General features: G+C 39.4%; 1 protein-coding gene across 9 annotated transcripts in view; it reads right to left on the bottom strand.

Annotated features, from left to right (window-relative positions):
• Nucleotides 1–22,836, bottom strand: part of astn1 (astrotactin 1) — a 480,480-nt gene that overhangs the window by 245,503 nt on the left and 212,141 nt on the right. For all 9 annotated transcript variants that reach the window (XM_085253594.1, XM_085253595.1, XM_085253598.1 and 6 more), the window contains one exon: nucleotides 19,800–19,950. In XM_085253594.1, coding sequence (XP_085109720.1) covers nucleotides 19,800–19,950 — 151 coding nt within the window. The remainder of the gene's footprint in view (nucleotides 1–19,799; nucleotides 19,951–22,836) is intronic.

The following is a 22,836-nucleotide window of genomic DNA, read 5'->3' as shown; positions in this document are numbered from 1 at the left end:
ATATATATATATATAAAATCACTTAAATAAGTATATGTGTAACTACTTCATTACATATATAACCTTGAAACATAGCAAATAGTTTACAGTGGGGCATTAAATATAAAATATATATTTATATCTTTATATTATATTCCTTCTCTCACCCCAACCGGTCACGGGCAGATGGCCCCGCCCCTCCCTGAGCCTGGTTCTGCTGGAGGTTTCTTCCTGTTAAAAGGGAGTTTTTCCTTCCCACTGTTGCCAAAGTGCTTGCTCATAGGGGGTCATGTGATTGCTGGATTTGTCTCTGTATGTATTATTGTAGGGTCGACCTTCAGGTGACTGTCGTTGTGATTTGGCGCTGTATAAATAAAATTGAATTGAATATTATATACTATATAAAACGTTCCTACCTGGCCCCCTCAGAGTTAGTATTTTTATTTATTTATTTTGTAAAATAACTGTTGCATATTTAATGAAGTCATTCCACCATCTGACTATAGCGTCAGTGAATAAAATATTCCCCTAAAGCACGACTTGTTCACAGGAGACAATGTTGTGGTTTTTGAGAAATTAATGGAGTTATGAATACTCAACAGAAGTAATATTAACTTTTCTGCCACTGTTGCTTAGTAGTTGTACAAGTAGAATGTAATGGCCAGCTGATTCATGCTTCTGACCCCACACTTCTTTTTAAGGGTGTACATGCTGCAGGGTGCTGGCAAAATGTTTTGCATTGTTCGTTTGCCAGTTTTTTCCGTATTGATCAACACAAGCGATAGTTATTACATCTCGCTTCTTATGTTTATGTATTTTAAGATATTTTTTCTCCCATTGTGAAGATTTCACAGTTGTGAACATACTGCTGCCTTAGCACTCAGTGCAGAGATCATCAAGATGGGCGAGTGGCTACACACACACACACACACACACACACACACACACACACACACACACACACACTCACACACACACTATCCCTTTAAAGGAGATTTTCTGTTATGGTGAGGAAAATGAGACAATACTGCAGGTTTAATTTCAATTTCCATGCAGATGACATCAGAATTTCTTCATGTTTGAAGAATGAAATTAAATTATTTAGTTTGGTAGATATACTTCAAGAAATTAATAAGAAAGACCCACAATACATTTTTTTACACAGGCTTGAACAACCTCTTAATGGAACCACCCTCTACACTGCGGTGAATTTACAAAAGAGCTATGAAAGACCTGACTTCACCCCGACTCATTCAGTGTTTCCCAAGCAGCTGCCAAGTGAAATTCACATTATGTTTTCTGTCAGTGACAGCTTCAAAGGAAACTTTGATGGAGTGCATTTTAACAAGGCACCCCTGCCATCACAAATGTGACCAGACAGTTTGTTTAATCTCAGCATGGAAGAATCAGAAGCATATTATTTTATTACACAGGCCTATTTACAGTGCAGGTGGCCTGTCGATTGTGTTGATTTCAATTTACTTCACATTTTTGTGGATGTAACATCTAATATTGTAGGCAAATAAAACTGTAATGAACCTTCAACTGGCTTGAAACTGCATTTTAGAACTGACCTTTTTAAGAAGTCATTTGGGTTAAACCATGACTTCTATGTTTTAAAGATTATAGGTGATCAGAGAAGTGACAGCGCTCTAAGTCTTCTGACTAGTGTCATCACATCCTTGCATTTAGAGTTAACTTCCTCTATGCACATGCATCAAATGTAGGATGTTTTTCACCTTCCTCTTCTCTTCTGTCCTATATGAGCAGAAAAATAGTTCCACCATCATGGGGAATCCCTTCAGTGCACATGCCTCTGCAGGAGGTATATAGAATCACAGAAACAAGCCTCATATATGGCACTGCAAAGCAATCCTTGGAGCACTTGGGTATAAGAATAAGGATACATCTCCCCCCCATGGAGAAGAAGGCTCAAATCCAGAGTCAGCAAAGTGGTTAACCTGCACATTAGAGTGTCATGAGCTAAAACTAAGCGGTACTGGAAGAACATCTATTCAACACATAGTAGCAGGATGTAAGATTGGAGCAGGTGAAGCATACCCTGAAAGGCACAACCAAGTGGCTTCAATAGTGTACAGTAACATCTGGGCAGCATATGGACTAAAAGTCACTAAGACCCAATGGGAGACACCACCAAAGTCCTGTGGACTTCAAATTCCAGACAGACAAGCAGCTGCTGGCCAATCAAGCAGACATAGTGGTGGTTGACAAGGAGCAGAATATGATAGATGTGACAATCTCAGTGCGCAGTAACATCACAAAGAAGGAGAACAAGAAAACAGAAAAGTACCAGGGGCTAAGAAAGCACTAGAGCAGATGTGGAAGGCAAAGTCTGTTAATTCCAAACTTATTAAGAAATAACAAACTTTGCATAATCACACACAGGATCACTTATCAACTCTACTGGCAGGTCCTGACTTAGCATGCTGCTATTAAACTGCTTATTTAAAAACAGCAAACTGTTGTATTACTAAAGGACTGCTTCACACTAAAACTGGCGCAGATGTTGGAGATTTTTATTTTGTACATTTAATACATGTATTACATTGATGCATGTAAAATGTGCATCAAATTATTTCTGTATTACAAAGAAGAACTGTTGCCATTTGATCAAAGCTATTTAAAGTTGTCAAGTTATTTTATTCATGTCCTTTAATCTCGAAGAAATGTGACTGATATACATTTGCGGTTGTTATACATTTGTAGAAGTACCTGTACAGAATGAGGACACATGCTTGAATGAGTGGTCCCTGGTCTTGCTCCCTGAATAAACTGATATTGACTTTGTCACCCTGCAAAGGGCCGTGGCGACAAATGATTTATTACTTGTGAAGCAATGAGCACATGAAACACTGAATCTCCTAACACATCTATGGCACAGAGTCTTTAAATCACTGGAACTCACTGCAGTCAATGGATGTGTGGACATGCGGTGCAGGCTGAGAGGAATTTGTATTGATGAGCTGCTATACTGCAGCTTGCCAACCACAGATAGCTCTGGTTATTGACTGCCACAATAGGCTTCCGACACATTGGAATAGTGATAACTCGGAACTATTGTCCAGCTTTCCGCAGGATAATAATCATTAAGAATATGCGCCTGCCTGAGCCTTTGTCTGTGGATAGTTGTAACTTGGTTTATAAATCTGGTTTATAATCTTGGGTAAAACATATAATCCTCTGTATAAAACTTTCCCTGTATAAGCAATTGTCAAATCTTTCAAAAACATTTAAATCTAATTTAATAACTTCTTCAGTTGTTGTCTTCAGAAAAGATGTGTTGCCATAAAAGATGGAATAATTCAACTTTATTTATATTGCGCCAAATCACAACAACAGTCGCCTCAAGGCTAGTTCTGATTCTACATGAGCGGCATGTGTAAATTACTGCCATACAAAATGTTGTTGTTTTAAATTTCCGCTTGTAGTTGATTCAGTCACACAATGTTACTTCATCTTGCAGTCTTATATTACATTTTATGACATTTCCGATCCATGGATAATTAGGTCTCACTTGGAACTTGATGGCTCACCTCATTTTACAACATTTGAAAAGGTTGAGAACTCATTGTGGACACTGTGAAACAAATCCCTGCAGAGTAATTAACGAATGAACTTTAAAGTCCTATTTTCTATATCATTTCGATTTCAGCAGATCTGTGAGCTTTACAAAGGAGAATTCATGGAGAATAAAGATTAGGATATAAAAAAAGCTAAGTGCTAGAAAATGAAGTTGTGACACTTATTAGCAAATTTTCAAACTGACAAACCTGTGGGTGAAGCGTTATGCCGCATAACTGAAAAGTCTGTTCAGGATTGGAATTCACACAGCTGCACATCAACTACAACAACTGCAAGAAACTGGCTCTTGCTAAAAAGTTGAATTTCATCTGAGAATGTAGCAATCTTTCTACGAGATTCTGCCTTTATAAAATAGAAATTGGACTCCCTAATATGCTGATTCCTGCTACATTTTGGCAGGTTTGAAAAGTAGACTTACCACACTACATGAACAATAAGAATGACAAAAAAATTGAAGAAAGTCAGTAGCCGAGTTGATTAGTGTGCTAGACCAACCCTGAAAGTAAACCAATGACAGCATTCTCGGTTATTGTGAAAGGCATTTCCGGTATTTATTAGTAACTACCTGGAAAGGACACATTTCTTCTCCAAAGGAACACGCAGGTTACTAGATAATGACCATCCACTGACACAAACAAAATAGTCTTTGAAGGCAAAGTAATCACCATTTATCTTAGAATATTTAATAACCAGACAGTGAGTGAGAGTGCTGTCTGTTCTGTTGTAGAAAGCAAGCATGCAGTACAAAGGCTACTCTAGAAAACCCCTTGAACCACCACTTTTAATTCTGTTTCTTAATGGAGATAAATTCTTTCAGTGCTTTTGAGGCTTAAGGGAATCAGCCCTGTGCTATTGCCAAACAGCAACAAATCCATGCAAGAGAAGTTGGGTAAGCTATGCACTTTTAAAATTTGTCCAATAGGCAAACTGGTACAGAGATTCAATGACTGAAGACTTAAACCGTGAGGAAAAGTCTTCAGTGGAAAATGTTAATCAAGTCCTAATCAAGAAGGAGAATTGGAAATTTGACTTATTCAAAGAATTTCTTTCATTGTGAAGTAGACATGACAGTAGTTAATCTACTTCACATGTGCAAAATATTTGAGGTGTGATTTTTTTCAAGATGTTCCCTCTTGGATATAAATTAAAGCATCCATCCATTTTCTTCAGCTGATCCCGGGCAGGATCGTGGGGGCAGCAGCCTAAGCAGAGAAGCCCAGACCTCCCTCTCCCCAGCCACCTCCTTCAGCTTGTCCGGGGAAACACCAAGGTGTTCCCAGGCCAGAGAGATATAATCTCTCCAGCGTGTCCTGGGTCTGCCCCGGGGCCTCCTCCCAGTGGGACATTACCCAGGAGGCGCCCAGGAGGCATCCTTGTCAGATGCCCAACCACCTCAACTGGCTCCTTTCGATGTGGAGGAGCAGCGGCTCTACGCTGAGCCCCTCCCGGATGGCCGAACTTCTCACCCTATCGCTAAGGTTGAGGCCAGCTGCCCTTTGGAGGAAGCTCATTTCCGCTGCTTGTATCTGTGATTTTGTTCTTTCAGTTACTAAAAGCATTAATGTAATAACTGTGCCACAATTTGAAGAAAATCACTCCAAAGACACGATAATTTTCCATCCTTTCAATTACTTATAATATTGTGATATTTGTGTGCAGAATTATATATTATAATTATACATCTGTCATGAAAGGGTCGTGCATAGTAAAAGGTTATTAGGCTCTATGCCTTCAAAACATTGTTTATTGTGATTATTTTGTTCATGTCATGTTTATTTTCATACTCTGTCAATTATTTATTTTTTTTATTCTTATATTATTTTTCATTTTCATATGAATAATTAATGGCAGCGATTGAAAACAATAGGAAAGTAAATTGATCCTGTTAAGCCAAAAGTACAGTCATGTGGAAAAGAACCTTTTCACTGGAAGTACACACCATGATTTAGTAGCTTGTTAAACCACCTTTAGCGGCTATCCGATCGTTAAGTGATGACGTGACGAATCTTACTTCCGGGTCTAAAGTAGTCTGTGTTTAATATGGCTTTTGTGTTGTTAACATGTTTAATGTTATGTATTTTCTTCTATTTAATCTCAAAAAGCTCCTAAAACAGTCAGTGATCACTGTTGACCTCCCTCGGCTTTTATTACCGCTAATCATTTATTTAAGCTCAGTTTTTAAAACCTTAGGATGTAACTACAGCCCAGCCCATGCAGCAGTATATGAATGACTAACCTCGTATTGTGGATGGATTATCTCAGTTGTTCTCCTGGCTGAAGTTTGGTCCTTTTACAGCATCCTGCCATGCGATTACATTTGTTCCTGACCACCGAGAACACTCACGTTAACTTTTATCGAGTGGAAAAAAAGTTAGCTTGTTTATATTATGCTAACATAGCTGTGTCGCTAGCGGTCACGTAGCACATCATTATATACCAGCTAGCCCAACTTCAGTAACCCTACAAACGTCACTGCTGTTTAGTTTTCTGCCTTCATTTATGCTGGAAGTGATAGCAGAGCTGTACGTTTTAATTTGTTTCCAAAACCCCGCAGTCAGGACATGCTATATTGTATTTAGATAGAAGCTAGCGAGCTAACTTCCTGCTAACTTCTAACTCCGTTAAATGTCATAAATTCCGTTTTCATGGATGCCTGGATGTTAAACTCAATTGTTACACCTGGTAGAGCAGAACGCTGATCATTTTATTAAAGATGAAAGACTTTAGACAGTTTTTCAACTCTCAGTAATGCCATAGTGATCGTTTGATATATGGACCTGCAGCAGAGTTTAGGTCCAGACACGGCTAGTGACGTCAGACTGAACAACCGGATAACTTGAACTAATGATTTGAGAGACTTTATCAGAGTGAATTTTAGCTCACTCTTCTTCACATTGAGTTCATTGAGGTTTTGGGGCCTTTATTTATGTACAGCTGTCTTAAGGTCACAGCACAAATTTTAATCAGGTTTAGTTCTAGACTTCTACAAATGAAAAGAATTTAGATGTTTTGCTGTGGCCCAGTCAATCTGTTGTAGATCTACAGGTGATTGTGCTACTGTTGACCCAATGTGGGCCAAGTTTCAGCTGTCAGACAGATGCCCTCACATTTGACTCTAGAATACCTTGACATACCGATGAGTTCATGGTTTACTTAATAGGTGCAAAATACCCGAACAAATTATCAATTTATCAAATTATCACCCCTCCACCACCATGCTTGACAATAGGTATGAGGTGCTGATATGCTGTTTGGCTTTTTCGCCAAATGAAGCACTGTGCATTGTGGCCAGACATCTCCACAATAGTCTTTCTGGCCAAAAGACATAGATCCACAATCTTGTGCTTATTTCAGGAGCAAATATGTAAACCTAAGCTTTACTCTGATGCTTTTTGTAGAGAGTACCCTTCAGACACATCTTTTTCTAATTGTACTATAATCATCTTTAACATTTAGCATGCCAATAGAGTCTAGGATGTAGCTCTTGGATTTCTTTGCAATTTCTCTGAGCATTGCACAGTCTGACCTTGGGGTGAATTTCCTGGGATGTTCACTTCTACCAAAATTGTGACATTGTGTTAACACACACCTGCTTTCATAGAATCAGCTGCATTTCATTAGCAGCACCTTGCTGCTTACCCTCTTCATTCCTCTGTAACTAATGATGCACTTTATTTTTCACCAGATTACACAGAAGTCCTTTGACAATGTTCTTTTCACACATACTTCAAATGATCTAAGTTACTTACTAACTTGACCTGGTAAAAAGTAAAATCACCACACATAGTGGTTATGCATCTTAATGTCCACCCAATCCCCAATTACCAAGAAATATTTTTGAAGAAATCCTTCAGGTTTTTTTTTTTTGCAGTTTCAACAAGCAAAAAATGTATACAAGATGCATTTTCATATTTTGTGTCTCTCAAGGCATTTATGGTGTTTTACTCAATATAAACAAGTAAGTAGCTGTTTAAGAGATAAAGAGAAAATAACAGGATGTGTAAAACCTAATTTTACACATCCTGGACAATTGCTAGATCCTTTAAGCTCATTACCCAGCCACTTCATGTGGGGGTAGATGATCAACAAAACAGTACCCACAATTTGTTTCCAACTGAGTACACCGAAAGGTCACTAGTTTAGGGACAAGACTTACCGCTTCATCAGGCCGATGAACATCTTTAATATGTGTCTGTGCATTGTACCCACACAGTTTATGAATACAGTTTCCTAAACAACTGTGCATGCATTAGCTGAAACTTAGCACATATAAGGTACAAAAAAGCTTCTTTCTGCGATATTTATGAAATTGAATTGAAAAGATGATGTGTTAACCTTTGTTTTACTTGTTTGCATTTTCTTATTATTATTATTCCTCTTTATTTGTAGTATGACATTATGGTTTTTCATACTGCTGTACTGTATGTTGGGAAATATTACCTTGGCACTTATAACCACGTATATTAAGGTCATGAAACCTTAAATATCTTAATCAAAAGGCCAGTTAGAGAATTAAAATGCACATTGACTGATGCATCAAACAGAGAACTGGGATGATATATTTGCCAAAAACTTAAAAGGTTTACAGCAGAGAGAGAGAGAGAAGAAAGCCCACAGGAATGTTCGCAGAGTAACTTATCATTTCATTAATAGTCTGTTAAAGACATCACATTTTCTTAACCTAAAACATTATTCCAACATTTCACTTTCCTTTCATGTTTCTTAGCAGAGAAAATTGTCTGGAGAGGGTTTTATTATAGCATGTGATTAGATTAACACTGTGAGTCAAAGGTCAGCTTATCACAGAGCACTAGGCTCCTCATTCCAGTCTCCTTTGGATGTAATGGTGAGGAAGTTTAGTGCAGGAACCTTGGCCTTCTAGTAACCCCTCTCACCTCCTTCACAGCAAAGTGCAGAAAGCACAATATGGATGAAGACTCAGGTCAAGTGGAGGCACTGCAACGATAGACCTGTCTATAAAGGAAAGGTCATGTTTCCTGACCATGGATGCTCTCCTTTATTGATTGCTGGAACTGTCAGCACTGTCGGTAATTCTAAAACTGCCATTTTCCATTCAGAAATGTACCCATATGGAAAAGATGTATATAAATCTTATAAAGTTTGTATCTGTCTTGTGTGAAACTTGTATGAAAAGCATATAAGAGTGAAAACAGATATAATAATGGATTGGATTGGATTTATATAGCGCTTTTCTAGGCACCCAAAGCGCTTTACAATACCACTATTCATTCACTCTCACATTCACACACTGGTGGAGGCAAGCTACAGTTGTAGCCACAGCTGCCCTGGGGCAGACTGACAGAAGCGAGGCTGCCATATCGCGCCATCGGCCCCTCTGGCCAACACCAGTAGGCAAGTAGGGTAAAGTGTCTTGCCCAAGGACACAACGACCAGGACAGAGAGCCCAGGGATCGAACCGGCGACCTTCAAACCTAAATATAAGATCCCTTGAAAAATTATATAATGAAACTTGTATGTTTTGGATACTTACTAAAACAATGTATGAAAGTAATGAGAAAGTGGCCACTTTCATGAGTAAATCATGTAAGCCTCATATGATTTACATATAATCACAAGTTTTTACTATTTCTTTTCCATATGGGTAATGATCTTACAATCTGTAACGAATCGTAGTGAACAGATATCCACAAAGTATATTAAAACAAGTAATCTCTTTGCTAAACTTTATCGACTTGGAGAATGCGAATGTGAGCTTCTCGTTTGGTAAATTAGAGGAAAAAAAACTTTCTTTATCAACTTGAAAAAAAGAGCTTTGTTACTTTGGTCCAAATTGCTCACAAAAGGGAAACCGCATGTGTATTACTTTTGAACAGAGAAGGATTATTTATACCGTGTGAAACGTGTCTGCTGTAATACGGCTTTAGGTTTGAAGGTGCCTGAACTAATGAGCGATAAAAAGCAGGTACAAGAAAAATTATGGAGACAAGTGAAACCGAGAATAGGGTCGATATCCTATTCAGGTGATGTAAGTACTGGACATTTGTTTTGTTATGAAACTTGTTTCATCTGCTTTTGTTTAGTAAGCTAAAACACAACACTCATTTTAAGTTATTTAAAATGAAAACGACGGAATTTGAATGAAAACAACAGAATTTGGGAACAAACAATGGAATTTGAATGAAAAGAACAGAATTTGAACAAAAACAACGGAATTTGAATGAAAACAACAGAATTCTAAAAGAAACAATAGACTTGGAATAAAAGAGTAGAATTAGAATGAAATGAATAGCATTTGAATGAAAACAACGGAATTAGAATGAACAGACCAGAATTTGAATCAAAACAATGGAATTAGAATGAAAAGAACAGAATTTGAATGAAAACAACGGAATTTGAATGAAAACAACAGAATTTGAATGAAAACAATGGAATTAAAATGAAAACGACGGAATTTGAGAACAAACAATGGAATTTGAATGAAAAGAACAGAATTTGATCAAAAACAACGGAATTTGCATAAAAACAACAGCATTTGAATGAAAACAATGGAATTTCAATGAAATGAACGGAATTAGAATGAAATGAATAGAATTTTTAATGAAAACAACAGAATTAGAATGAACAGAACAAAATTTGAATCAAAACAATGAATGAATGAACAATGAATTCTAAAACAATAGAATTTGAATAAAAAGAGTAGAATTAGAATAAAAACAACGGAATTTGAAAACAAACAACGGAATTTGAATGAAAACAATGGAATTAGAATGTACAGAACAGAGTTTGAATGAAAGCAACAGAATTCTAAAACAAACAATAGAATTTGAATCAAAACAACAGCATTTGAATGAAAACAACAGAATATCAATGAAAAGAATGGAATTAGAATGAAATGAATAGAATTTGAATCAAAACAATGGAATTTGAGAACAAACAATGGAATCTGAATGAAAACGACGGAATTAGAATGAAAAGAAAAGAATTTGAATGAAAACGGAATTTGAATGAAAACGACAGAATTTGAATGAAAATAATAGAATTTCAGAACAAACAATGGAATTTGAATGAAAAGAACAGAATTTGATCAAAAACAAAATAATTTGCATGAAAACAACGGAATTAAAATGAAAACAACAGAATTTGAATGAAAACAACGGAATTTGAATGAAAACAACGGAATTAAAATGAAAACAACAGAATTTGAGAACAAACAATGGAATTTGAATGAAAACGATGGAAGTTTAAAACAAACAATGGCATTTGAATGAAAACAACGGAATTTCAATGAAATGAACGGAATTAGAATGAAATGAATAGAATTCAAATGAAAACAACGGAATTAGAATGAACAGAACAGAATTTGAATTAAAACAATGGAATTAGAATGAAAAGAAAAGAATTCAAATGAAAACAACGGAATTTGAATGAAAACAATGGAAGTTTAAAACAAACAACAGACTTAGAATGAAAACAACGGAATTAAGAGTACCTCTGTCTAGTAGCAGAGCACTTTATTTTCAGTTTTCTTAAGTGAGAGAAGAAACTCTAATGTTTAATCATTTACTGTATTATGCTGCCAGTTTTACTTCTTCGAAAAAAATCAGAATCTGTAACAATCTTTACCAACACGTCACAGTAAGAGAACAATCGGAAATTGAAATCAGCCAAGAAAACTGCAATTGGTACATTTCTATTTGCAATTATAGCAATGGTCCCACATCGCAAAAATGGTATGGCCTGGATCTGGCCCACATACCGCAAAGAATGACGGCCCTTTGGTGGCCCAGATTTGTTTTGCCAGAGGTGGCCCACACATGGGTCAGCACAAGGCCAGTTGCAGACACACTGGTGGCCCTGTGCTGGCCCAGAACAGTTTCAGCTCTGGCCCCAGATGTCAGCCTAAGGTGTACCTTAATCAAGCCATGTAATAACAACATGTGCCGGAACACAATAGTGCAAAAAAGACATGACAAAACTCTGTTCAGACACAGAATGGACAGATTCTTATATAGCACTATTCTACTCTCCCGGATTACTGAAAGTGCTCTATACAACATTCACCCAATAACACTTTCTCTAAACCGAGTGCTGCCTTACTACATTCACACACATTCATACTCTCAACACGCAGCCTGGAGGAGCCAGGGATCGAACCACTAACCTTCCGATCAGTAGGTGACCAGCTCTACCTCCTGAGCTACAGCCACCCAGTGGTAAACATGAGTAAACCCTCAGTAGGTTTTGGATAAAGTTTACACTCACAAACCTGTCAAACCTGCATTTGAAACATTGGCAACCACAGCAATATAGTATTGCAACATAGCATTTGGGTCTTCTACCTAAAATAGGAAAATAGGAACATAAATAGTGCCATCATTGCCAGACTTGGCCAACATCAGTGTAGAGTACACCCAGCACAGACACACGCACACACAGGCAGGTATAGCCAACTTCCACGTTTATTGATATATTTGTATTTTGACAGCTGACTCAGTCGCACCGTCTGACAGCTCGAGCCCAGCTGATCTCCCCTTGCCGCTCCTCCTCGTCTCACTATAAACACAGCGGAGCAGACCATCATCAGTCCATAAACAATATCAGCTGTTCTTACCGGCCTCGCGGCGCCGCCCCGTTGAGCCTTCCGCTCCACTCCTCCCCTGCAGCTGCGCCCGGGGCCACGCCTCCGCCACAATCAGGTTGACAGACACCCTGCCATGACACCAGTCAGTCAGAAGTGCCAGTTTGATGCTGGATCAGGGGAAGACCTGTTTTCTATGAGCCTGGGCCACATAAACCAAACCATAATCAGGCCAGATGTGGCATGCCATCACATAAACAGTGCCATCTACGCCAGGCCTGGCCCATATTTGGATGACATACCACTTAACATGCCAGAAGTCAGCCAGCAGTGCCGGGTTGACACCAGATCTGGGCTAGACCTGTCTGCTATGTGGGGTCCTGTTCTTTGATACCAAAACTTTGACTGATTTAACTGCCATAGGGTTCTGGCACAACACTGCAGAATCTGGGATAAAATGATTGTGAAGGGTTCTTTAATAAAAAGGATCCAATACACCAGTATCCACAGACATTTATACTGACTAGAAGAAAAAGACTATATGCTAATACTGGCATAATTCTTTTTAGTGCTTAGGAACACCTCCGTCTGCAGCGAGAGAGAACTACATCAAGCCGTGACACCGATGAAGAAAGCATTATGAAGAATGACAAGGACATGTCCCATTTTTGCTGCTTCGTGAAAGCCCTGCTCCTACCAACTGCACTTATGCATCTGCGATGCAAGTTGGATCTCGTCCACTGTGTCAAATCACTAAGTTTTCACACTTGATTTCATTTGGGACAAGAGACATAGAGAGCTTAGTCTGGCTGATGAACAGGGTGGGAGTTACATTTGGACTGGAAGATTGTACATGACATCTTCCAAAGACATGTACCACTTCAAGTGGTTTATATGAAATGTTCTCCATCAGCACATTAAAATAATACATCACGGCTCCACCCTGAGTCTGAGTGACAAATTCATGGTCTGCACCTTTGTGAATATTGTAAAAGATAACAAACATGGCAGGCGTCATGCTTCTGGCCTGACAGCGCAGGCTCAGTCTTTAAAAACTGCTGTGTGGTCTCGGGGGTTATAAACCTAGACACCAAAATGAGATGGTTTGATTCAGGAGCTGATGTCTGGTCAGGAACAGAACAGGACACAGTGATATGTTTCAAGTGATCTTTAAACCTGAAGGAGAGTTTTTCCAAATCTAAATCACGTATGGTTTCCGATTGTTATGAGCAGAGGAACTACCTCATCTTTTACATCATATTAAAACTGTCACATTCAACTTGTGATTCTGGTTCAGGATGTGTATTTCTACTATTACAATTATATATTTTTTTATTATTATTAATGCGACAGTAGATTCATTTATGTTTGTGCCATTAATCTTTCCACCTTCATCTTCATCTAACAAATAATGTATTATTTTCAAATAAAGTTAATACTGAACATCACATACAAAACGCAGTAGATGAGCGCTTCCTTTTATTAAACTTCTAATTTCAAACACATAAACACAGAAGTCCAGTGACCCGAGGAGAGAAAACATCAGAAGTGACAATCTAATGTGCTCCTATTCCTCCTCAGGGCTGAGGTCTACCTACATCTCTGCCAGGTATTGACTCCACTCAGCACTGCTTAGTGTCCCAAAATGTGATCTGAGTCAAGATTGTTTTTTGCTGCCTAAAGGGAATAACACCAATACAGGAGAGAAGAGGTACTTTAGCCAGTTCCATACAGTATGGTGCCGTTCAGAAATATTATTAAAGGGCACCTGGCTGCAAGCCGTGTATTTGTTGGTCTTATGCGGTATTGTACATATTTTGTACAGTATACTGTACATATTTTGGATGAGTTTCAAGTATATAGTCTGAGGCTGGCCAGATTTAATGAAGAGGAGCAAAGGGGGTTAGTTCTTTGTCACATGAAGCCTTTTTAGAGGTGATTTGTGCTGTGGTGAGCGCATGTCTGTAGAACTGTTTGGCCTTGTAGTTTGTGGAGATAAACCAACAGTTATTGAGATGTAAAGCTATTACATCTTTGTTGTTTTGATTGTTTATACCTTCAGTTGACCAATGGTTCAACGTTGAATTAGGTTATATCATTATAAACTGAAAAGCATCAAAAAAAAGTGGTGTCTCTTTCAGATTCATTTAAAACTATTAAGTTGAGAGCATAGTATTGTACCCTCATCAAAGGGAAAGACTGCATATATTAAAAATATTATTCAGTTTACTAATATCTATGAGCAAGGAGTCAAAATACATACGAGAGTACAGACGTTCTATTTTCCTTATGGGAATTACATATTCATATCATAATGGGGAATATACAACATACTAATATAATATTACTGACCTAATTATTATTACTGGACACTTTGTTAGGAACACCTCAATAGTAATAAGCTCGACCCCAACTCTTTTGTCTTCAGAACCACCTTAATTCCTCTTATCCTATTTATATGAACACACACTCAGTTGTCTAGCTTAGTGTTTCCCAACCACTGTGCCGTGGCACATAGGTGTGCCGTGAGAAATGATCAGGTGTGTCGTGGAAGATTCCACCTGATTAGTACTCTAAGCGCCCGGCGTGAGTAATGGGCAGAACATTTACATTCTCTACCACTAGAGGGCAGTACAACTACCTGCTCTAATAAAATGGGTTGCTAACTGCTAGTAAAACAGAAGAAGACGAAGAAGAATTACATAATAGTTATGCTGTGAGTGAGACGACGCAATATAAATAGATAAATATTTGAAAAGAAAAAGTAGTCAGTCTGACCTGGGTCCTGGAGAAAAGATGAAGATGATGATGAAGGCCCAGCCTGAGTAGTGGTCAGAAGAAAGCAAAAAAAGGTATACTGGGACAAACTGAGCTATACCTGGTGCACCGGGGAAACTTTTTGTTTGGTGGTGTGTCGAAACACTGGTCTAGCTACTGCCATTGTTTATCTTTACAGTGATAAATGCGTGTGGCTTCTGGGACTCTGAAGGTAGTTGACAGGTATCAGGAGGCCAAACATGCACAGCGCTGGCAGCAGCTGAAATAAAATCTCAGATGTGGGAGGAGTTCAGTGAGGCCGTGGAAGCTGTGTGACTCAAAGAAATTCTGCCAAAGCATCATGTGACAAGGAGGAAGTCATTTCCTCTGTTCCTGTAGAGTTCTGTTGCTTTAACTGGAGACATAGTTAGATGGTGGAAGAACATCCATCCACAGAGAACACTTACGATGGATGGATGCTACATAAGTTACATCACAACCTACAGTCACTAAAAACAATATCTGATTGACCTGCTTGTTTCTACTTTGTACACAACATCTGCTTTACTTCATAAGCATGTTGTCTGTTAACATTAAAAATCTGGACTGTTATAATATAAACAATAAATAATCAGCATATTGATTTTATAGATACCACAATCCTGGAGTATTTGACAAAGGATTTGCTAAAATAATTTGAAACTATTGTTACTTCAGTTTACTTTTTTAGTATCTAGTTTTATAAATTAGTACAGTTTGATACATTTGAGGGTTTTATTTGTTATTTCTTTTCTAATTTTCTGTTCTTTTATAATTATTCACACTTGTCAGTCTTATTAAACTACTACACACTTTACCCACATTTTCTGTACTTGTATTGAGAAAATATATAAAAGTTAGAGCTACGAAGTTTTGGCTGTTAGTCTAAAGACAGAACTTTATGAAGCTCTGTCTGTAGATGTGATTCAGAGTCAGTGCTGATGACCCTTTTGTTTTCCATACTCTCTTTGCATCCCCGATATAAACATTGTCCCGGTCACACACCACAAACAGTCCCAGTTAAGTCTTGTCTTATACTGTGTGCACAAAACGCCTAAGGTGGTTCTATAAAGTAGCTCTACACCAAAACACACAGAAGTAAGCAGCAGCAATGACTGGCATGTCCTGTGTACTGCAGGTTTATGTATCAAGCTACAAAACTCACTACACGGGCTGTTTGGATGGTGCCCAGCTATTCTAGTCATTCCATCTTGGTGGCAATCTGTTCTGTCAACAACATCCTTGCTTTCCAACATTTTGCAGAGGAGACAAGTGACAAGAAGAAGCTAATTAATCTCACAATCATCTTGTGATTATTACGCTTTCACTTCCACAGGTGCCGCATGCTGCCTCTCCTCAGGAGAGCAATATATCAGCTAGATGGAGGAGGTCAGTCAGCACAGACCGCCAGCATCACTTGACTCTCTCGAAAGAAAAGATATTAAATGCACACAGGGCAGCTTCTGGCAGTGTGGACTGAGACAAGGCGTTAATTGATTAATGTGGAATCAGAACGCTAGGGCCCAGCCAGTTTACCACCCTCATTAGACAGATGAAAGGCTTGTTTATTAGCTCAGCAGTCACAAGACAACTACTAAAAATCACAGTAATATATGCAATGGGAGCTGACAGTGGTCCTGTATGGTGATGGACAGGAGAGGAATGTGTGCCTGTGCGGTATACTGTATCGGAATATCAGTGGCTTTGCTTGTAATAATAGGTGGTTGTTAAAAAAAATGGGACAATGACGGCATGTGTCATTCAAAAAGAATAAGAAACCTTTAAAGCATAAGAGATCAAAGACTGCAGAGTGAAGCAGCTAAAGTAGAAGAGATACCAACTGCCAACATTCCAACTCCTGAGAGCTTATGCCAGTGGTTCCCAAACTTTTTTTGCTGGGCCCCCCTTTGTTTTACAAGAAAAAAAGTTTTACATCTCCAAAATGTCAGGAGTAGTTAGTCATTATGAGATGTGTTTGTGAACTAAAAATCAAGAATGTGGGATACTGTTTGTCCGTGATTTAAACAGCCCAGCGCTGCTCCCGACGAAGGGAAAGCCAACCCTGCAGGGAGACCTACCTCGGCACCTGTGCAGGTGAAGCCAAAGGGCAGATTTGCTTCACCATATTTTCTCGTCTTTGGCTCAGAATGAAGTTGGTTTGGAAACATATTCAGCGATGCTTCATCTCCTGCTTTGCGTTTGTGTGGGCGCCCCGTGCTAGCAGTGTCCAAGCGTTTTGTTTTCTTTCCCCCCTTTTCATCCCGCGCCCCCCCCTGCAATGGCTCTGCACCCCCCTTAGGGGGGGGGCCCCACACTTTGGGAAGGTCTGGCTTATGCAAACAGGTGGTATTAGTATTAATTAGACAGGAAAAAGGGTGTGAAAACAGATTGAACAGATAATGCATCCCACCTGTCAATCTTTCAGCCCTGCAGTGATTATTTATCTTTGGTCTAACTACAGTTCTCTACATACGTGTCTATCAGTCACATCTAGCTAGCAGCCTCTTGTTGCAGCACACTGAACATTTTATATATGGAAAAAAGGAACAATTATAGACCAGTGTCACAGTGCATATTATGCATTGCAAGTACATCTATGTTCTTTTTTCAGTTCTAAAAGAAATTTACAGTAGAACATCCTCACAGGGATGAAAATACAGAGAAGGGTAAATAATTAATAGACTTGAAAAAGGAGTTCCATGGAAACGAATATTTTAAGAGTTTTTCTTTGGATCCACCTGACACTAATTTCATCAAGAAGAAATTTGGGTTTTTTCCTGATGCTTTTGTCAAGGATTTGTAACACACTGCAACATAAAGCAGTCTTCTAGAACACGAGTTTTAGTTTAACATCATCCGGTAATGTCTAAAGGAAGGTTGTCACAACCAAATATTGATATTCCTTTTTGTGCTTTCCCACATGAGAGACCAGCATGAAAAAAATCTTATCTACACAACACATAATAAAATACCCACATGACTCTGACCCAAAATATCCATTCAGTCATCTCTTGGTGCATGATGGAAATTAGATATCTCCCTTTCTTACATTTCAGTGCAATGCTGGTGCTACTTACAGGTCTTCTTTCACAGTGTTTATCGTTTCTGGTGGTGAACAGCACAATACATACAATAAATACTTTACGTGTGACAGATTTCTCCAGCTAAATAAGCTTGAACAACGTCACAATGTAAAAAAATGTTTGAATAAACATTTAAAAAAATCAACACACTTTTAAGTTTTGTTTGCAGTGTAGAACAGGAAGCTTGTTTTGTTTAGCTGACCGTCCTCAATATTAGCATTTATGCTAATGCAAACCTCAGTGCAAGCAGTGGCAAATATTTAGTTGCACTCATTCAGGGCTAGAAAGTATGACAGCTAAAAGAGTCTTCCAACAACAAAAGAATAAAAAGTCAGGGTATATTGCTTACAGTGCATTACGCATTGAACTATGATGTGCACTAACATGTCCTGTGTTTGCAGCAAGGCACAGCTGACCATGCCCGAGAACAACTAATTTCAGAGGCGTGCAGGAGAAGTATTTCCAACTGGCTCCTTTCTATGTGGACTAGTGGCTCTAGCCCTTCGGAGGAGGCTTATTTCCATGACTAGTATCCCATTCTTTCATTCGCTACCCACAGCTTGTGGCCATAGGTGCAGTAAGAATGCAGATTGACCAGAAAATCAAAACCTTTGCTTACACTCAGACGGATACAACCTCCAGAACACTGCAGATGTTCCACCGATCCATCTGATGAAATTCCCACTCTTCTTTTCCCCTCATTCATAAACAAAACCCCAAGACACTTGAACTCCTCCACTTTAACTGAATTAACATTTTAAATAGCACATTTCTCAGCTTAAAAAGAGACTAATAGACAATAACATTATGGATAAGATATATTAGCTCCTGAGACAGACTGATTGATCTGGTTTCGATATTCCTTCCACATTTTTGAAGCTCGTGCAATTTTAGCCTGCAGTCTCAAACTTAATGATTTAAACCAAATGAGGAAAGTCAATAAATGTACTCGTGCATGTGTTTTCCATAATGCCTGAATAATATTTACTTGTCTGAGCAACTGTTTATCATGCATACTGTATATAATTGGCTGGAAATGCTTGCCTCTATATAAAAAGCATTTTCCCATTTAAAAAACTCTCACAAACTCTTCTGCCTCTCGTTGAGATGCATTACAGGCAAGAAGAATACTGGATTGCATAAATAGCATCTTCCAAACCCACCTCAAAGGCTCTACTCAAGTGTATCAAAGTACTTGAAAAGAAATTAAATTGTTAGGACTGATGGTGCCTGACAGCTTATCAATAGAAGTGGGGGATTTAGCAGAAGCAAAACACTAGCAGCCAGTGCTAAGATTCTGCAAATAACAAGAATGCTATTGCTGAAACCCCCAACAGATGGAGAACAAAACAAACCTGGCTGCTACATTTCCTGGTTGCTAAGCACCACCTGGAGTTAATGAATGTGTTGTCAGGCTAAGAGGCATATGAGACAAGAGGCAAAGTCAAAGTGTCTACTCAGAAGCATTAGAGAGTACCAATCTGCTGAGACTGCCGATCTGCTATTTGTCCTTGTGGGTCATTGTGGCATGCAGTTGTGTTTATACTTAGACTACACACACAAAGTTAAGTTGGAATATTAACTAGTAAAAAAATCCCAGGTGACCACAAGTCGAAAAAGCCCGACTGTTTGGATCTGCTGACCGTACTAACTATGCTCTCATATCAGTCATAAAAAGTTATATGAAGGCTGTATGGTGCCCAGTAATACTTTTGATTAGATTTTCAGCAAAACCTGAGGTACTGCAGGCAGTTTTATAACAGAAAAAAAGGACTCACCACACATCCAGTGGAATCAAGCTTGCGGTCTGATATACAGCGGAAATTGCGACTGCAGCCACCGTTGTCTTTGGTGCAGTCTCTGACAGGTCCAAAAGAGTCCAGGAGAACCTCCAAAGAGTCAAACGATGAACTGATCATCAACTCCTCTCTGCAAATACAAAAGCAATACACAAAAGTAATTACCTTCAGCCAGGTGTATCTGTGGGGCTTTCAAAAAGTATATTTCATGACTTCTTTTTAATCGCCCTGAAAGTGAAATTTTTTATACTGGATGCATTTCCTGGCACAACCTTTAGAATAGAATAGAATAGAATAGAATAGAATTCAACTTTATTGTCATTCCACATGCAGGTACAGGGCAACGAAATGCAGTTTGCATCCATCCAGAAGTGCTTTAGGCTACGTTCACACTGCAGGCGAAAGCGCATCAATTCAGATTTTTTTGGACCCTATGCGACCCATATCCGATCATGGTGTGACAGTTTGAACAGCACAAATCCGATATTTTCAAATCCGATCTGGGTCACTTTCGTATGTGGTACTGAATCCAATACATATCCGATGTCTCAGAAAGCGACTGCTGTGTGAACGGTCAAGTCGCATTAAATCCGTCTTTTACGTCACCGACACAAGACAGACGCCAATTATCAGCGCCAGAGAAGACATCGTGAACGCTTCCTGGCCATCCGGTGAAACTGCTGGGAAGACAACGTTGGAGAAACGTTAACATTTTATTTGTACTGCATAACCTGCAGGTTCTGACAGAAATCTGCAACTATCCTTTGAAGCAGCGCTCCTCTAAAACAGCAATAAGGATCATTATTAGGTTATTTACATTATTATGTAAATAACAAAATAACTTAAAGCAAAAATCGGGAAACATGAAGTCCGAAGTCTTTACATTAAGGGCCATCAGTCAAACAATACTGTTTGCTCTGGGTCTAAACAGAGCGCGTTGTGTATGACGTCTTCTTTTGCGCATGCGGGCCGCTTTGAGCGTTCACACTAGAGCGCGTTTGCTGTCGCATTTTATTTGTAGTGTGAACGAGCAGACAAAAAAAATCGGAATTGAGCATTAAGACCTGCAGTGTGAACGTAGCTTTAGTGATATAGATATATTACAATATATATTAGCAATAATATAGATATGTGAGTATATTACAGAAATGGGTCTATTATGGTATGTTATAATGTACACGGTATGAAGTATGTTGTGAATATTCTATAACTATAAGTATGTACAGGCTGTAGTGAGTACAAGCTATGTACAGGCTATGAACAGGATATAAATATGAAAAACTATACAGAATATGAAATAAATAACTTTACAGAATCTGGGATATACAGCTATACAGAAATGGGAACTATGCAAGTTGTAAACAGTTGTAGGATTAAAGATTATCGAATGTACAGAATGATTATTTACACAGAGCTATACAGTAGTGCAGTTAAGATAAGTGAGATATAATTCCTACAGAGGCTATATAAAGTGCTGGTGGTTGTGAGTGGTGGTTCAGTCCATGTTATTATTGTGTGTTTGAGGGTACAGTTGTCCATTGTGGGTGTGTGTATGTTCAGTCCATGAGTTTAACGTGGGTCAGATGTCAGGAGGCAGAGTTCAGGAGTCTGACAGCTGTGGGGAAGAAGCTGTTCCGGTACCTGGTGGTCTTAGTCCGGAGGCTCCTGTAGCGCCTCCCAGAGGGCAGGAGGGTGAAGAGTCCATGTGATGGGTGACACCGCTTCCTGTAGATGTCTTTTATGGCAGGAAGTGGTGCTCCGGCGATGCGCTGGGCAGTTTTCACGACCCTCTGCAACGCCGTCCGAGGCAGAGCAGTTCCCGTACCAGACTGTTATACAGTTGGTCAGGATGCTCTCGATGGTGCAGCGATAGAAGTTCACCAGGATGTCTGAGGACAGGTGGTTCTTCCTCAGAGTCCTCAAGAAGAAGAGGCGCTGGTGAGCCTTCTTGACCAGCTTGGAGCAGTTGGTCGTCCAGGTGAGATCCTCGGAGATGTGGACTCCCAGGAACTTGAAGCTGCTCACACGCTCCACAGCCGTCCCCTTAATGTGGATGGGTGGATGTGGGTCAGCATTCCTCCTGGAGTCCACGATGAGCTCCTTGGTCTTCTCAGTGTTGAGCAGCAGGATGTTTGTGTCGCACCACTCAGCCAGACGATCCACCTCCTCCCTGTAGGCGGCCTCATCGTTGTCACTGATGAGGCCAATCACCGTGGTGTCATCTGCAAACTTAATGATGGTGTTGGAACCATCAGCAGGCCTGCAGTCGTGGGTGAAGAGGGAGTAGAGGAAAGGGCTCATCACACAGCCTTGTGGTACACCGGTGTTCATCGTGATTGTAGATGAGCAGCGGTTATCCAGCCGGACATGTTGGGGGCGGTTGGTCAGGAAGTCCAGTAACCATTTGCAGATGAGGGAGCTGATGCCCAGATCTGTCAGTTTCCTGATGAGCTGTGAGGGGTGGATTGTATTGAATGCTGAACTGAAGTCTATAAACAGCATTCTGGCGTAGGTGTTGTTGTTGTCCAGGTGTGAGAGGACAGAGTGCAGTGCGATGGAGACCGCATCCTCTGTGCTCCTGTTCTGGCGGTATGCGAATTGGTGGGGGTCCAGGGTGGGGGGGAGACAGGATTTGAAGTGTGCTAGGACCAGCTGCTCTAAGCACTTAGTGATGATGGGGGTGAGTGCTGGGTTGTCTGCCATCTGTTCTGCGTTTTTACAACTCTAAATTAACTTTTTTTAATGAATGGTAAAGTTACTTTCATACACATGTATAAAGTTACTTTGGCTCAGGACTGAACTGAATTTATAACAATGCCAAACTGCCACTTTTCTAGGACGCTTCCTGGAAACAGCTGCCAAATGAATTCCATCACATGTTATCTCTGAGGTTGGTTTTTTGCGTGACTTAAACTTAGACTGGTTCTCTGACAGCTTGGATGCACTACACAAACTTTGCATCAATTGAGCAACTGAGCTCTAGTCCAACATGACTAAACAGTACAAACCTACTATG

Source organism: Mchenga conophoros, linkage group LG18, assembly GCF_057382185.1.
Source record: "Mchenga conophoros isolate Kocher_MC1m ecotype Shallow Benthic linkage group LG18, M_conophoros_male_GT1.1, whole genome shotgun sequence".
In the NCBI taxonomy this organism is placed as follows: Eukaryota; Metazoa; Chordata; class Actinopteri; order Cichliformes; family Cichlidae; genus Mchenga; species Mchenga conophoros.
This window is presented reverse-complemented; position numbering and strand designations above follow the sequence as displayed.